Here is a 13,506-nt window from a genome sequence, read left to right on the forward strand (position 1 = left end):
TACTGCCATTTATGTAAAATAATTTACTGTGATCAAGTTATTTTTTGTGTGTGTGACCAAGTTATTTAAATGGAAAATAAAGTGCTTTATTTAAGGAGACTAGTTGGTGTTTCTTGGTGTGTCTCCTGAACTCCTTTGTTTTAAGAGAAGCCTGCATTGTAGCGGGGCTGTCTCTCTGGTGACATGCATGTCCCCAGCCTGTGGACCTAAAACTGTCATATTCCTGGTGGTTACTTTTCCAGTTTTGTAGGCCAGGGATACTGCTTATTGGGCATTTTGTTAGCAGTAAAATTTCAAATCATATCTTTAAGATAGCCCAGCAAGGCCTATCAACGGCTCAGTTGGTTGAAGCGTTGTCTCATACACCAAAGGCTGTAGGTTCAATTCCCAGTCAGGGCACATACCCATGGTTTCAGGTTTTACACACACACACACACACACACACATAGCCCAGCCAGAAACATAGGTCATTTACTAATTTTTTTTCCTATGTCTCCTTAGAAGGTTCTATAGGTAGATAAAAAGTTCTTGCTGGCTCAGTCAGAATATGGGATGCTGAAGACTCAATTTCTAAATGATGCTTGAGGTGAATAAAAATAAAAGAGAGCTTAAGAGAGAAAACTTAAGCTCTACGGGTTTAGTCAGAAACCTTAATGCTTACTTAAGGGCTTCACCTATATGTACAAGCTTGGTATTCAAATAAAATTGGTATTTGATTTCTGGATACTAATATCAGCCAATCCTATCTAATAAAAGAGTAATATGCAAATTAACCATCACTCCACTATACCCGCAAGCCACGCCCACAAGCCAATCAGGAGTGAGTATGCAAATTAACCCCAACCAAGATGGCTGCGGCCACGGAGAGAGCAGGAGGAAGGCTTGGGTTTCCCTGGTGATGGAGGAAGCAAAGCTTTCCACACACCCTGGCCGGGCCCAGGCCTCCACTCAAGGCTACAAAGTTTCAATTATAGAAGATAAATAAATCCCAACAGAACTGGCTGCTGCCACGGAGAGAGCAGGAGGCTTGGCTCCGCTCCAGGCTACAAAGTTTCAATTGTAGAAGATAAATAAATCCCAGATACCAGGACCTCCGTTTGGGTCGCCGGGGGGTGTGGCCGGCCTGCAAACCACTACAGGCCCCTCGCCCAGGCCGCCCCACGCCCCAAGGGAACCCCCACCCTGATCCGGGACACCCTTCAGGGCACACCAGCTGGCCCCCACCCGTGCACCAGGCCTCTAGCCTATATAATAAAAGAGTAATATGCAAATTGACCATCACTCCAACACATAAGATGGCTGCCCCCATGTGGTCAAAGATGGCTGCCCCATGTGGACACAAGATGGCCATCACAAGATGGCCAGCAGGGGAGGGCAGTTGGGAGGGACCAGGCCTGCAAGGGAGGGCAGTTGGGGGCAATCAAGCCTGCAGGGGAGGGCAGTTAGGGGTGACCAGGCCTGCAGGGAGGGAAGTTAGGGGCAAACAGGCTGGCAGGCAGAAGTGGTTAGGGGCAATCAGGAAGGCAGGCAGGTGAGCAGTTGGGAGCCAGCAGTCCCAGATTGGAGAGGGTGCAGGCTGGGCTGAGGGGCACCCCCCTCCCATGCATGAATTTTGTGCACTGGGCCTCTAGTATTCTATAACGTACTACAGTTAAGAATAAAGTGATTTAGATGGAAAGAGATTAAATATGAGTTACTTTTAGTCCCATTTTCTATAGTGGCCATCAGTCGTAAGTTTTTAGAGGATAACTGTGGAGACAGGGATATCGTAGAAGAAATAAAGTTTGATTCAGGGTGTTTTGTCATGTCTGAGTAAATCACACATCTTCCACAGAGGACAGAATCATTTTGCAGGTGGTATAGCTATAGCTAGGTATTTCTTCGAAGAAGTAAGAGATGATGACAGAATTTATTGAACACACAGAATTTTACTTTACCAACTCATATTTTCAACCTACCAAATAACAGTTACCTCAGGGTACAAGGGACTTTCTCATTTTACTCTGTGCTTTTATCTACTACTTGAATTTGTTGTAATAAACGTGTTTTGTAATGAAAAAGAAAATTTCTAGCAGATCATTCAGTTCACAGAAGGGAATATCTTTATAGTCTTTAGCACCTTAAAGATTAAAACATTCTTTGAATGAAAGATAAACATCTTGACATATACTGGTAGATCAAACTGAGGTCTAGAAGCCAGATCAAATATTTAGAAGTAGCAATTGGGAGCATGACCAGATATTTTAACAAATTGCTGGACTTCCCTTCCTACTTATCAAGGTGCACTGAAGAAAAGTGTGTTTGGTGCCCCAATTTCTCTGAAATTAGGATATGCAGTTATCCATTGCAGCGCTGCAAGGAGTACCTTTGATGCGTGGTTTTCCAATAGGGTTGGGCAGAAAGGATGGAGTCTGGCAGAATGCTTGTTGCGGATGCTAAGGTACTAACGAGGTGCCTGGCCACATATGACTCCTTTTCTAAGTGTTCACTACTTTTAAATTTCTATTTAATTAAAGTTACATTTGCTAACAACTCACGTTAAGCTATAAGGACATTTTCCTGCACAAGCTCAGGCAAGCAAACACATCCTTTTTAAAGTTTATGATGCTAAAAATATAGGCGCTGCATTTGAACAGTGGAACAGGAACAGTTCCTGTGGCTGATCCTGCTGGGATAAATGCTTTAGTGAACTGATTAGCAACCCAAGAGAAATAAAAGAAGGAAGTACAAACTCAAAAAAGAAGTCCTTTAATCCAAGGAATAGCTGACAGAACAACCAGGTAGATGCATGAGCATGTGCATGTGGGTGGGTGGTGCAACACAGATGGGTACGGACCATGGACATTCCATCCTAAGCACCGGCTGGCTTGTGTTCCAAGGACTATTACACGAGGGGGGGTATCTGACGCTGGACAACCAGAGTCACAGTGGGGCCAGCCTCTGGAAGTCCGGAAGGATTTCAGCTACCTTCTTACGGAGTTGCTCTCGCCTTTCTTCTCTTACTCTTTCTTCTTTCATAAATTTTGCAAACTTCTTCCATGTCTGAAATGTGATCCAGAGAATCCTCCTTTAAGAATAAAAAGGTGAAAAATGTGAAATATTAAGGAAAAGTTGACTTTCCATCTGAAGTACATGTAAGAATAAGCCTTAGGTGAATAAAACATTAAAAGGCATGTAAATCACAATTGGAATTCAGGCTGAGAAATGCTGTAAAGAAAAGAAAGCCACAGAAGTGGATGTGAGTGACCGACAGGTTATTTTTACTTTCCCTTAGGTGGCCAGGGAAGGCCTGTGTGAGGAGGTGCCACTCCTGTGCCTACACAACCATCTTTACACCACAGAACGTGGAGGCATCTGCCACATTGAGCTCATAGGAAATGACAGGCACCGAGTTGCCAAGGAAGGACAGACCATTTGTTTACTCTCAAAGGGAAATGCATAATAAAACTTAGGGCATTTCTATCCAAAACGCTTAAAATCACACAAAACAAAGGGAAACTTACACCTTATTCCCCAAGGAATTTAGATTAAATAAGACATCACTATATTATAAATATTAATATGGCATACAGTGTGATTTGAATTACATAAAATTTCAAACCAGGCAAAACTAAACTATAGCCTTGAAGGCTGCATGCTTGAAAGGCAGAAATGAAAAAAAAGGCAAGGTCATGCTCCTCACAAAACTTGAGGAGGGAAGGCTGGGCCTTTGGGCAGAAGCCAGCAGGGACTCTGGAGCTAGCAATGTCCTACTTCTGGGCCTCAGTGGTGGTGACATGGATGTCCCCTTTATAGTAACTTATTAAGGTGGACTTGCATGATTTAAGCACTTCTGTATTAGTGTTATATTTCACAATAATGTTAAAAAATTGAACTTATAAACCTATGTGACATAAAGAATACATACATTTGCTTAAGTGTGTTTCACGTACTTCTCATAATTTTATTCTTCTGCCAGCCCCTGTGAAGCAGAGAAGACAAGGCACCCTCCTCATTTTAAAGACGGGGCCCCCAGAGTTCCAGGGGTGGGTTACTATCTTGCTTTCATCACCGAGTCAATGGGTGAGCTGAAACGCTCAGCTCTGTTGGTATCACTGAATGCCCAGCTCTCCTAGCCTCCACCTCCTTTTCTGGACATGTTCCAGGTATAGAATATATCGCAGGGAAATTATGCAGTCAAAGAGTGACTTTCCTCAGAGATCAGACCCTCACCTGTCACTGTGCTCCACGGCAAGCTTGTGCTTACTCTGAGAATCGATCCGGGCCTCCCTGACCATGTTAAGCCAGGCCCTGCAAATCTTCTTTTGAAGAAAATGCATACACAGTGTTTGTACTTCTTCCTCCAGGTCAGTCAGGTACTGGGGATGAAGAAAGGAACAGAAATGAGTCAAATAATGTCACAAAGAATTAGAGCAAATAAACAGCACAAAAGGGAATAGAAACACACAAGACAAAGGAACAAAGGACACTGGAGGCATAAAGAGAAAACGTGGCAGCCAAGAAAACAGCCTCTGTAATGTCTGAAGGAAATAATGGAACCAGAGAGGGGAAACAGTTACAATATCGAGGGTGTAGATTTCTAGTAAATCACTTGAGCAATTATGGGATAAGAAACAAGTATAAAATCAAAAGTTGATATAATGACATAATTTATAGAGACGAACAGTGTGAAAAGAAATAGGCTTAAGATTTTATATTAACAAAAAGTTAATTTGATATTTCCACATTCATTTCTAAGCAATGCATTAGATGGACTATTTTATATTGTTCTTGAAAAAACATAATGACTGGACATTCTGGATTGCATCTAATTTTCTTACACGGATTAAGTAGAGACGTATTCAAAGCTCCCTTCCCTGCGCCTTACCTGCTGCCAGCTCTGGATGACTCTCCTAAGCAACGTTTGGGAATAACATTGATCAGCCCGGGCCATCTTCCTAGCCAGGCTCTCCTGACTACAATGGAACCAGCTCAGCAGGCATTTCCTCTGTAGGGCCAAAGCGTGATGTTCTTCGGCCACCTGCATAATTTTATAAATAAGAAAATTATTCCTTGTATTGTAGATCACTTGAGAAAACACACATTCATTCCCTTGGCAAATGATGCTGCAAACCACATGTAGAGAGAATATCTTAAGGACAGTCAGCCTAAGTCCCTAAACTTGGCTCTATTTTAGGGGGGGTTTTAGATTCATCGCATGCATAGCATTTCAGTGCTGACTCCCTGAAGACCACAGTAACTGGCTGGTTATCAGGGAAATGGAATAAACAGTCTCCAAAGCCATTCTTTCGCTTGCACCGAGTTTTGAAGTGGGTGGCTGGCAATATTCTCAGTTTGTTCTGTTGGAGCTCAGACAGCAACTCCATAACAAACCTCTCTTTTTTATGTACTTAACCACTGTCTAATTGAGGAAATGCCAATACTTTCAATTAGTTTTGTAGAATGAGCTGTCACCAGCACTGAAATTTAGACATTATCAATAAACCACAAAACCATCTGATAGAAAAATAACATGATGAATAATTTAATGTCTTACCAACTTAAAAGGCTCAGAGCATCATTCTTTCAAAATAAACATACAACTCAGAGTTTATAGATTTTAAAAAGGAAGTATTATATTCTTTCAAGAGGTAAGAGGAAAACAATCCTTCCCACTTGGTTCTCCCCAATTACACATTTTTCTAAGCCTTGTCTAGCCACCCAGCATTATGATGTGATTGACCCAAGCCAATCTCTTGGCAGTCATACTTCTTGGTCAAAATGAGCATTACAAGAGGTCTCTACGGCACCTGAGATGCTGCCTGTTCTGACTTCTGTCTGGGGACCAAAAGGCAAGGGCAGCCAGAAACCATAGCCTCCTCCCCTCCCTTTTCTTCATCCTCTGGGAAAACGGAGATAACCAGAAAGAAAACGATTCTCAGAAGGCTCCTTAAAAGTTCTAAAAATGGTTGTTGGAATAAATGGAACATAGCACGAGAAAGAGAAAATTCTGAAATGTCTAAATTAAATTACAGTGACAGGGAAGTGAGAGAAAGACAGAACTGTTAGCCTGTTAATGACTGCTCACATTCCTCCCATTGCCTGTTGGAACTTCAGGTTAACTTCCAGGTGGCTATTTCCACAGGTTATTTCAACCAGACACCACCTAACTCCAGGCGCCTCGGCTTGTTTGCACGTGTGGGCACTCTCCAGACTGTTGCCCACAGGCAGTCTACAGGAGGGAACATTTCTCTATGTTGGTCCTGCTTCCCCTTTCCTCCCATCTTTGCCTGCAGCTAATGAAAATTCTTTCAGATTACCTTTCTCCCGCCTTCCCTCTGCTCCATGTACAGAAATGCTTGCAAAACTCTGGGAACATGGGCACACTGTCTGTTCTACTCAGCCATGTTCCTGGTGATTTAGATTAGAATCTATGCTTTTGGCTAGCATTTTGGACCAATAAACCTTATTTAAAAATACAGTTGTCACGGAAGTTAATTTTATTTGTTTAACAAGCACATGTGAGTTTAAGGGAAAATGCTAAATAATCCTGAAGAAAGTGATAGAAACAAATGAGGAATTGTGTAACTGGACCCTTCTCCTCCCTTAATTTTTTCTATCCCTTCCTGGAAGCCAACTCTGATGGGTGAAGAAGCCATCCCTTCCTCTTACTGCCCTCCACAACTTTCCATTTTACTTTTTATTTTTTTAACTTTCAACTGGTGCCTGGCACCTATTAGTACATGACCCTCCGATTTCTACACCACACAAAGGCTGCCAGAATGGGCAGGATTCTTGGAAGAAGATGGTGCTGAGCTCCTCTAGCTTTGTGACCAATGCGCTGTGACTCTGAGCTAGCCAGTTCGCTTCTCTAGGGCTCAGTTCCCTTGTCTACAAAGTGAAGGAGATGCAGAGGACTACCAATGTTCTAAAATTCTATTTTGTTGTGATAGGCTGAAGAGTGTCCCCTCAGGGATGGCCTTGCCCTGACCCCTGGAACCTATAAGTAGGTGACCTTACATGGTAAAAGGGATTTTGCAGATGTGATTAAGTGAAGGATCTTAAAATGGTGAGAATATCCTGGATTATATGGGAGAGTCCTAAATGTAATCATAGGGTCCTTATAAGAGGGACACAGGAAGATCAGGAAGAGATTAGAGTGATTTGAGGAAGAGGCTGTGAGCAGTGGAATACAGGTGACTGTTAGACGCTAAAAACGGAAAGGAGACATTCTCCCCTTGGAACTACCAGAAGGAACTTGTCCCACTCTCAGTTTGACCTTAGCCTAGTAGGTCTGGTTTTGGACTTCTGACCTCCAGAATTTTAGGATAATAAATTTGTGTTGTTTTAAGTCACTAAGGTTGTAGTCATTTCTTATAACAACAACAGAAAACAAATACACTTGTATGAACTAGAGAGGTGATTCTCAAAATATGGTACTCAGACAACTTGTATCAAAATCCCCTGGGCTACCTTTTAAACATGCAGAGTCCCTGATACCCACCCCCCATCCCACTCCCCACCCCAGCCAAGAACCCAGACTTACTGAAAATACTTGGAGGTGGGACCAGGAAAGTACATTTTTATAAGTTCTCCAGATGGTTTTATGATCAAGAAATTTTGGAAATGCTGGTTTCAGATCTGTGATTTTCTGTTTTTATTTTAATTGGGTTTTTCTATATTTAAAGCCTATAATTGTTATTTTGAGCTCAAACTCCTGTTTCTATTTTTACATTCTTCTGAATAAATTTTTTAAAATTTAATTTGATTATTCACCCATAAATTCTATTTTGTTTCTACATTTCATACCTTTCTTGATTTTACTCCATCAAAAACAAGGACCTAAAAAGAAGAGCTAATCCTTGTCTGCCTTTCCTTTGTGTATTAATAGTTAACAATAAAGAAATAGATAAAAGCCAGATAAAACTAGGAGCACTCAACTGGATAGCAAATTATCTGATATTACCAATCTTTGTGGTTATATATTACTAGAGGCTTGGTGCACAAAATTCGTGCACAGGTGTGGTCCCTAGGCCTGGCCGGCAGTCAGGTTCTCCGCCTCCCTGTCTCCTCCTTCCCTCGCTGCCCAAGTCTGTCACCACCCACCCCCAATTCCCCATCCCAGCCCAGGGGGAGGGACCCAGGAGGTGGGCCGCCAGCCCCAAGAAGGGAACAGCCCTTGACCCCCCTGGGAAAGGGGCTGTGTCTGCTGCTACCCATCTCTGGTTCCCCATCCCAGGTGATCGGGCAATCGGGGCCTGCCCCCTGGGGGGGAAGGACCAGGAGGTTGGCCGGCAGGCCCCATTGGCGATCAGGGCCTGTGGGCTGGGGGCAGCTCCCGTGTTGAGCATCTGCCCCCTGGTAGTCAGTGTGTGTCATAGCGACCGCTCGTTCTGGTCGTTCCAGTCACTTAGGCTTTTATATATATAGATAAGAAGCAAATTTTAATTCAAATTTCAGATTTCATTACCAGATTCATTCACTGAGAAGATTGAGGAGTCAGCTCGCCCATCTCACTACTAGAAAAGCCAAAGCAAACTAGCAATGGCTGGGGGCACAGATAGGTCCAGGCCTCCAGATAGGATGGATTCCCCTGCGCTCAGGCCTGACCACCACAAATGTGCACCCTCAGGTGTTTTGGAATACTCAATAGTTCCAGAGCCACTGGTAAGGAGGCTGAGGACAAAAAGAGTCAGGGACAGAAGAAAGATAGTGGGAAGGGCATTTGGGGAAAATAAAAAGAAGGAATGAAACTGTGAAAATAGGAAGAGAACAAGGAGAATGAAGGGTGAATAGACTGGTGAGGCAGAATAAAAAGCAGCCTAAGTCACATTCACAGAGGTATAAACTGCAACATTACTTGATTTAGTGGGGCTCTTATAATATGAAGCATTATTGTTCATTTTTAATCCTGGTTTTTACAACCAAAACTACTAGTCTTACTTTTCAGTATTAACCTGGCCAAATGTATAAATAAGAATGGCCATCACTGGTACACATTACTGAGCTTATTATTAACTAGAATTCTAAAGGCAACATTTTATGCATTTTGAGCTTCATAATCATTTAGTTGAATGATCTATGCACTAGATCATTTTGATGGTATTTGATTTCATATATCTTTGTGTGGCAGAGTGGATTGCTGTTCCTTGTAATAGGATTATATAGCCATATTCGTTGTGTATGATTTCATAGTGTCTCCCAATGGAGTAGATGAGCCTCTTTCACCCCTTAGTGACTTTTAGTTTAGCGCTATGATTTGCTCTGGCCAACAGAATGTTAGTAAACACGATGCAAGCAGAGGTTTCACATGGGTTTACATAAAAGGGCTTGGCCTTTGTACCTCAGACATTTGCCAGGTGAAAAGCATGCCCTGAATAGCTGCTATAGACAGAAAGAGTGGCTGTGGAGAGACCTGAACCCAGTCCACAACGGGTCCACAGACATGTGAGTAAAAAATAAATGCCTGAATTATATCTATGCCACTGATATTTGGGGGCTGTTTGTTATGCAGCTTTACTGAAGCAGAAACCTGACTAACAGACCTATGGTAATTATTTTTCCTTTTATTAAACACTGCTAATAGTGAGAGAGGCCTCTATTTGTCTTACCTGGTAGGTCTATAATAAAAATTTACCCTAGCTTTTTTCAACCTATTCAATTACAGAAATCTTTCTCTACCTTGGAAGATGAAATCTAAACTCTTATCCAAAACAAATAAATATAAACACCCACTTCATTTATCTTTCTGGCTTTTCAATCACCAAACAACACTCAAATCTAATATTATGCTATTTGAAAAGTCAATTTTCTAATTTTGAGGGGTATGAGCATGACAGTATACCTGGATGTTTTGCTTGCTTTGCATTCTCAATCTCTTCCAAGGCTCCAGACCTTTTTTCCTTAGCAACACCCTTTCATAATGATCTTTGGCTATTGCTTCCAACTGTTGGTTCCTCTTAATTCTCTTCTGCTTCTCCAGTTCTTTCTGAAAAAAAAAATTTAAGAAGTAAAAATGGTGAGGAGGGACCAAGATGACAATATAGGAGGCTCCTGAATGTCCCTCTTCCTTCAGATGCACTGATTATACAGCTACCCAAAGAGAATTATCTTTGGAAGAAATCTAGAAACCAGTCGAATGACTCTTCCATATTGGGAGAGTGAGAAAATACCCACATTGAAAGGCTGAGACACACTTTTGTCATAAACTCACAGTTGGCACAGCACCATACAATAGGGAGGGAACTCCCAACTCCCAGCTTGGGTTTGGACTGCACATCTAAAACCTCACTTTTTAAAACCACCACCCAAAACATCTCCATTTGAAAAACACTGGAGCTTATGTCTACAAGACACACAAAACTATAGCAAAGAAACAGTTCTTACTGGCTGAAAACTTCCCTAACCTGGGGAAAGAAACAGACATCCAAGTCCAAGAAGCCCAAAGAATATATATACAGTATATATACTAGAGGCCTGATGCATGAAATTCGTGCAAGGGGCTTGGCTCTCACAGCCCAACTGCCTCTCGGCCCTGTGGCCCCCCCCCCCCACACCCTCCCCCGCCCATTGGTCCTTCTGGAAGGTCATTCTGCCATCTGGTCTAATTAGCATATTAGCTCTTTATTATATAGGATGACTCTAAAGAGACACACACCAACACACATTATAATGGAACTGTCAAAAGTTAAAGCCAAGGAGAGAATCTTAAAAGTAGCAAGAGAAAAGCAACATGTTACATATAAGGGCAATCCCATAAGACTACAAGTGGATTTTTCAGCAGAAACCATGAAAGCCACAGGGAATGGAGTGATATAGTCAAAGTGCTGAAAGGACTGCCAACCAGAAATGCTCTACCCACAAAAGTGTCCTTTAGAATTGAAGGATAAAGGGTTTTCAGACAAACAAAAGCTGAAAGCTGAAAGAGTCTATCACCATTAGATCAGCCTTATAGGAAATGCTAAAGGGACTTCTTCAAGTTGAAACAAAGGATGCTGATTGGTAACATGAAAACATATGAAAGTATAAAACTTGCTGGTAAAGGCATATTCAGAACACTCTGATATTGTAAATGGTAGTAAATGAATCACTTATAACTCTAGATAAAGATTAAAAGACAAAGTGTTAAAAATAACTATAACTACGATAAGTTGTTAATAGATAAACAATGTAAAAATATATATATTATGACATCAAATACATAAACAGGAGTGCAAAAATAGAGCTTTTGCATGCATTCAAAGTTATCAGCTTATAATAGACTGTTATAGCTACAAGACATTTTATGTAAGCCTCATGGTAATCACAAAATATAAACCTATAGTAGATATATACACACACACAAAAAGAGAAAGGAATCAAGGCATACCAACTAGAAGAATCATCACATCAAAGGAAGAAAGAAAGGAACAAAGAACTATAAAACAGAAAGAAAAGAGCTAACAAAAGACAAATAAGTCCGCACTGATCAATAATTACTTAAATGTACACAGACTAAATTCTCCAATCAAAAACATACAGTGGCTGAATGTATAAAAAAGAAGACCCAACTGTATGCTGCCAATGAGAGGCTCACTTCAGCTTTAAGAACACACACACAGACCATTTGCAACAGCATGGATGGAACTGGAGAGCATTATGCTAAGCGAAATAAGCCAGTTGGAGAAAGATAAATATCACATGATCTCACTCATATGTGGGATATAATGATCAACATAATTGATGAACAAGAATAGATCCAGAGACAAATGGCAGGGGAGGTGGTTGGAAGGGGGGTTAGAAAGCAACCAAAGGACTTGTATGCACGCATGTTAGCATAACCAATGGACATAGACGCTGGGGCGGTGGGGGCTTGCCTGGGGTGGGAATGGCTCGGGGAGGTGGGTCAATTGGGGAGAAAGGAGACCTATGTAAAACTTTAGACAATAAAAAAAGATTCAATAAAATGTAAAACAATGAAAAATAAATAAACAAACAAATAAATAAATAAATAACACACAGAGAATGAAAATGGAGGGTGGAAAAAGATATTCCCTGAAAATTGAAACTAAAAGATAAAGGGTGGCTATACTTATATCAGACAAAACAGACATTAAGCCGAAAGCTTAAGAGACAAAGAAGGTCATTATATCAGGATAAAGGGGTCAACTCATCAAGAGGCAATAACAATTGTAAATATTTATGTACCCAACATCAGAGCACCTAAATATAGAAAGCAAATACCAACATACTGAATGGAGAGATAGACAACAATAAAATAACAGTAGGGAACTTCAATAATTCACTTTAAGCAATGGATAGATCATCCAGACAGAAAAATCAATAGGAAACATTGGACTTAAACTACATGTTAAACCAGATGCACCTAACAGACATATACAGAACATTACATCTAACTGCAGCAGAATGCACATTTTCTCAAGTGCGCATGAAACATTCCCCAGGATAGATCATATGTTAGGCCAAAAAACAAGTCTTAATAAATTTAATAAGATTAAAATCATATCAAGTGTCTTTTCTGACCACGATGCTATTGAATTAGAATAAATTATGTATTCACTAGAGGCCTGGTGCATGAATTTGTGCATGGCAGGGGGGGTGGTCCCCTTAGCCCAGCCTGCACCCTCTCCAATCTGGGACATCCCTCTCACAATCCGGGATAGCTGGCTCCTAACCACTCACCTGCCTGCCTGCCTGATGGCCCCTAATGGCCTCTGCCTGCCTGCCTGCCTGATGGCCCCTAACTTCTCCCCTCCTGCCAGCCTGATCACCCCTAACCACCTCTGCCTGCCAGCCTGATCGCCCCTAACTATCCCCCCTGCTGGCCTGGTTGCCCCTCACTGCACCCCCCTGCCGGCCTGGTTGCCCCTAACTGCCCCCTCCCCCCGCCAGCCTGGTCACTCCCAACTGCTCCCTGCTGCCAGCCTGGTCGCCCCATGCAGCCTGCTGTTTGGTCGTTTGGTTGCCCCTCACTGCCCCCACTGCTGGCCTGGTTGCCCCAGGCAGCCCGCTGTTTGGTCGTTTGGTCACCCCTAACTGCCTCTCACCCCCGAGACCCCAATGGCCTGGTTGCCCCATGCAGCCTGCTATTCGGTCATTGCATGAGGGCGTCCCAACCAATTTGCATATTACCCTTTTATTAATATAGATTCTTTATACAGTAAATCTCCCAAATTGATTTCATCCACTTCCAGAGCATGGAAAATAATGACATGTTTTTGACTCCCAGATTCCTTAGTATAATCTTGATGTCTAGACTTATATATTCACCTGCCTATCTGACATATTTATTTGGATCTCTAATAGGCATCTCACATTTAACATGTCCCTCTTGTAGAGGACTTTCCTCCTCAGCATCTCAAATATCACCTCCCAGAGAGACCTTTCCTATCTTGCTTCCCCTATCAGACCTTCCCTTCCCTACTTCTTTAGCTGCTACATATTACCTGTTTTCCCCAGCTAGCATATACATTTTTTAAAAAAATATATTTTATTGATTTTTTACAGAGAGGAAGGGAGAGGGATAGA

General features: G+C 41.9%; 1 protein-coding gene across 2 annotated transcripts in view; it reads right to left on the reverse strand.

The window, feature by feature from the left end:
• Positions 1 to 1,914: 1,914 nt before the first annotated feature.
• The window catches only part of CCDC191 (coiled-coil domain containing 191), an 82,174-nt gene continuing 70,582 nt past the window's right edge, over positions 1,915 to 13,506 (reverse strand). The window contains exons 14-17 of one of the 2 annotated variants that reach the window (XM_080654250.1): positions 9,824 to 9,967; positions 4,868 to 5,020; positions 4,213 to 4,358; positions 1,915 to 3,067 (exon numbers count right to left, since the gene is read on the reverse strand). In XM_080654250.1, the coding sequence (XP_080510376.1) occupies positions 2,923 to 3,067; positions 4,213 to 4,358; positions 4,868 to 5,020; positions 9,824 to 9,967 (588 nt within the window). In that variant the 3' untranslated portion in view covers positions 1,915 to 2,922. The remainder of the gene's footprint in view (positions 3,068 to 4,212; positions 4,359 to 4,867; positions 5,021 to 9,823; positions 9,968 to 13,506) is intronic. The other variant, XM_080654249.1, reaches the window with a different exon arrangement.

Source organism: Plecotus auritus, assembly GCF_963455305.1.
Source record: "Plecotus auritus genome assembly, chromosome: 2".
Taxonomy (NCBI): Eukaryota; Metazoa; Chordata; class Mammalia; order Chiroptera; family Vespertilionidae; genus Plecotus; species Plecotus auritus.